The 4,258-nt window shown below is 30.5% G+C and overlaps 1 protein-coding gene across 2 annotated transcripts; it reads right to left on the minus strand.

Moving 5' to 3' along the window:
• Nucleotides 1-353: 353 nt before the first annotated feature.
• Nucleotides 354-3,782, minus strand: LOC148600943 (uncharacterized). Of its 2 annotated transcripts, XM_088555983.1 has the most exons (4): nt 3,649-3,782; nt 2,548-2,779; nt 1,980-2,093; nt 354-869 (listed from the first exon to the last, which is right to left on the minus strand). In XM_088555983.1, exons 1-4 carry the CDS (start codon nt 3,724-3,726, stop codon nt 586-588), a joined length of 708 nt encoding a protein of 235 aa, XP_088412109.1. In that variant the 5' UTR covers nt 3,727-3,782; the 3' UTR covers nt 354-585. The 2 variants fall into 2 exon arrangements, with proteins under 2 accessions (XP_088412109.1, XP_088412110.1); XM_088555984.1 differs by lacking the exon at nt 1,980-2,093.
• Between the last annotated feature and the right edge of the window lie 476 nt (nt 3,783-4,258).

Genomic DNA, 4,258 nt, shown 5'->3' on the forward strand with positions numbered 1-4,258 from the left:
ATAACATTGGTTCCCTTGATTACTCTTTCAATTCTATAAGTTCTTTGTTTTAAAGAAGTATGTGATGTACAACATTCAGTTTCAAAATGATTTCGTGGTGTGTTTAAAATGAAAAATCGGACGAAACAAGAAGTAATTTGTTTCTCTACTGGAAATAAATTATCAAAAGAAAACAAATTAACAATAAATCATTGTGTTTAAAGTATTTAAACAACAATGGGCCCCGATATATTTTGATATTTTTTCTATAATGCTGATTCGTAAGTGTAAAATAGGCTCTGTACGCAATGACATACTCTAACACAATGTACACATAATGAGAAAAATACATATGAAAAGAAATGTGTAGTTATGAATTTTAATAATCTGTTGATCATCAATTAAATTTGACAAATCATGGGATATCGCATGTCTCATCGATGGTTAAAACGTTTCAACTACAGTACGTTTTGGAAATAATAAGTCACAAAATTATTCATGCGTCATTTCTGATATTGTCATATTAGACCAATTATCCCATCCACGGTTCACACAAGCTTTATTGTTAAACATTAAATCATTGATAAATGTGCTACCACAACCGGTTTATTCCTGTACTTTTTCACATGTTTGTGCTAAAAATGATCGCAGTCTATATATAGAGTATAATAACATGTGCACTGTTATTACAGTTGAAGCTAAAACAGTTCCTAAGATAATTGATACTGGACATTGGTAGTTATGTAATCCATTGAAAAAAGCACTGATCACGACATACAATACAGGATAAATAACATGCTGTACTCTGATAGGCTTCGCACAAATAGAGATGTTTGTGACAACATATAAACACTTCACTAGTGGATAATATATATTCAGGGTAAAAGATGCTGAAACAAGAAACATGCAATATGAATACAATATTGAATATGACTAAGCACTAGTCAATACAAAACTCAGGCACGTAGAATGATAAAGTGATTTATTGTATGGACAATGATGTTGTTTCGCTCTACATGTGCTATATTTTTCGTAATGATAGTCCTGTATTTTAATCTGTCTTTTGAGAAATTCATACATCCATTTTCCAATTAGACCAACCAAATCAAACCATATCAAGAACATAACTTCTTTTTATTATCTAACTCGAGTACGACAACCAAATGAATATACCATGGCTAATAATATCTTTACAATGCATAATTCTAGGTCAAGTGTCTTTTAGTATTTCATAGAGCTGTGGCCATTTGACCTGAAAGTGACAATTGAGAGCTTTTGTTGTAGATACTTTATAATTATCTCCCTTTGAATTTATCTATTATCATGAAAATCACATGTTCATTTTGTTCTCAACTAATTGTATTGATGAAATTGATAGTTTATTACAACACAGTTACTACAGAATTCATATTTCTTATAAGAATCAGAACTATTTTGCAGAAGAAAAACAAGGAAGTGTTGTAGGTTTAGAAATGAATCACATGTCTGATTTTTTATAAAGGTTAAACTACTTAAGGTTACTACTTAAATGGCTACTGTTTTTTATTAGTAGAATGGCAATGGGTTTCGGGAGAAGGGGTGAGGAATAGTGATGATACACGATGAAACGTATACAATTCAAAAACTATATAACTGAACGATTCGTTACACATATCTGTTAAATGAATCAACATTTACGTTAAATTTCCAAATGTGTTTCGCGAATGCTGGGTATATACTGATCAGATCGAACGTATGACCTTAGATTTTGAAGCAAATGGTGCCACAGAGATTGCATAATTGTTTACTTCATATTAACAGCTACCTCTTCTCTAATTATAATGCAATACGCATTATTTCACCCGGTGCAATATCTAGATAATAATAATTAATAAACATCGCAATGTCAAGTCTTGACATACATTTGTAATGATAAATTGTTTGGCTTCTTTAACTCTTCGTGAACATATAGCAGTTGTTTGTATATTCCCATTTTAAATTTTGATAATTGATCAACTTACAAAAATTGAACAGAATGCCACAATAGACGGACTCACTAAATGCAAATGTATTGCTGGTTTCGAAAAGAAACCAAGACGATTGAAGAAGTAGAGATATCTTTGTTTCTGTCAACCCTGAAATTAAAATTTTTCAATACTGTACAAGTAGTCTTTTTTCTGTTGTTTATTTGCAGGGATTTTGTGAAATGAGTAAACGTGAATGTTTTTATTTTCACATTTTCGCAAACAAGAATTTCAAATGTCAAAAACCTTTTCGAAAAATAAAGGATTATAAGTTCGATTTAAAAGACAAATTCCGGCTCTTGACTAACTGTGTAAATTCAGAGATTGCTTTAATGTTTACCAGATATATACCGTTTCTCTAAGATTCAAGATGTACACACAACTTCAACCGTTTTAAAACAATGTTCAATCGATTGTTTTGTGAGCGCCCAAAATAATGTTCATTATATTTGTCTTTAAATAGATCATTCCTAAACTGGTGATCTGGGAAATGATTTCACATTGTAGGGAAAAGGGGACACACAGATTTTTACTATACACATACAAGATAAAATATGTGACTTACTTCGTTTTTGTGTTGATAAAATATCTCTTCGAAATAACTGAACATAAATTGTTGAACAACAGTCGACGACATTGTACAAAACAATTAGAAAGTTGCCATATACAGACATCATTGGTGTGTTGACATCTGTTGGTGGATATAGGAAGCTTGGTTGGTAGTATGATATCTTATCAAAAACATGGAAAAGCAAACAAAATATAGTCCATACTGGATACACCCAAGACGGTCCCCACTAGAAATATTAATAAAGAAAGAAATAATATAGTGTATATGATATATGATATATAATATATGATTCACAATGTATATAATATAATAAACTAAATATAAGATATATATTCATTGCCGGAAAATATACTAAGTTATGTTTATCAACTAGAGAATTGTTTAATGGAGAAGGTTTCCCAATTCTGATTGTTTTATTACAAATTAATTTGATTTCTGCAATGGTCATTTTTTGCTTTATTATTTATTAAAATATTATTATTTATATTATATATATTATGTCCAGGGTCAATATTATATTATTTATTATACTGCATTTTGTAGTGAGCAATCTTAATTATGTCCACGGTCAAAATTATAAATCGTATCTTTATACTTGAACACGAACCTATTAGAAATCACGCTAAAACTGACCGCACGTCTTTTTGCAATAGATGTTGCTCAAAATGAAAGACAGAAAAACGAGACGATATTATGCTACTGGAAGAATACATCTTTGGCTTATTTCACGCCGTGTATTTTTTTAGTAGAAGCCAAGGTGCAATATAAATATAACATATTAGTTGATAGGGGCAACCAAATACTTCATTAAAACACAATACGAACTTCTAGAGAAAAAAATACCGGAAGTGACAACAGACACACCACAGAAGAGTGGTCACGTCTTACACAGCCAGCGACATTCGTCTCACTGCATTCGAGTATAATCCCGAAATGACGAAATTTTTGGAATTTTTAGTCCAATATAAAATGACAGTTGTCATAATATAATCCTTTGGCAAATTTGAGATTACATCACATTCCGTGAAGGAAACTTATAAGCCTCACCATTACACTGCAATTTATAATTTAAAACATGTATGAAAGCTCAATTACCTGTGCGACGACAAAACGCCTGGGAATTTCGTTGTCAAAATTTAGCGTCCCACAAAACTGGTAGTCATTAGATCCCATTTTGGTCAAATGTATTGCTACCAACAGAAAACTGATATTAAATGTATACTGCCGTGTGAATGTAAATATTCGGTAATTATATGTGTGTAAGTATGTGTTGCAATGGTCATAAAACATTTATATTTATGATAAGTACCATTGATCAAATATCATAAAAAAAAAACGTGTATATCATATTTTTGATATGTTTATTATAGGAACAGTAAGAATAGAAATTACGATGTCATACAAGAAAAGCATAAGATATTCACATGATTTTTGTTACAAGAATATTATAGTCTTTGTATGATTTTTTCAAGACTTATTTATTCATGTGTTCTTGTTCAATATATGCACACTACTTATTCCAAATGTCATCGATCTGGTTACCCTGGATTATAAAACTTTTGTTGTTGAACTTATATGCATTATTACGTATGTAAAAGACCTTTTGGTGTAAGTAATTATTTTTTCTACGATGATTATACGTTGGTGCATATGTTGGATTTTATCATATCCATTTTTCCATAACAGTCCTAAATAGTCCTATTCA

This window comes from Perna viridis, chromosome 12, assembly GCF_037379345.1.
Source record: "Perna viridis isolate PV_CMFRI_1.1 ecotype Kerala chromosome 12, ASM3737934v1, whole genome shotgun sequence".
In the NCBI taxonomy this organism is placed as follows: Eukaryota; Metazoa; Mollusca; class Bivalvia; order Mytilida; family Mytilidae; genus Perna; species Perna viridis.

Excerpts from the sequence above, each read along its gene's own strand:
- LOC148600943 (XM_088555983.1), bottom strand. The coding sequence starts at position 3,726 with ATGGGATCTAATGACTACCAGTTTTGTGGGACGCTAAATTTTGACAAC. Across the intron at positions 2,780-3,648 it reads GGCGTTTTGTCGTCGCACAG|TGGGGACCGTCTTGGGTGTA; the intron begins GTAATTGAGCTT and ends TAATATTTCTAG. Across the intron at positions 2,094-2,547 it reads TTTATCAACACAAAAACGAA|GGTTGACAGAAACAAAGATA; the intron begins GTAAGTCACATA and ends TTTTAATTTCAG.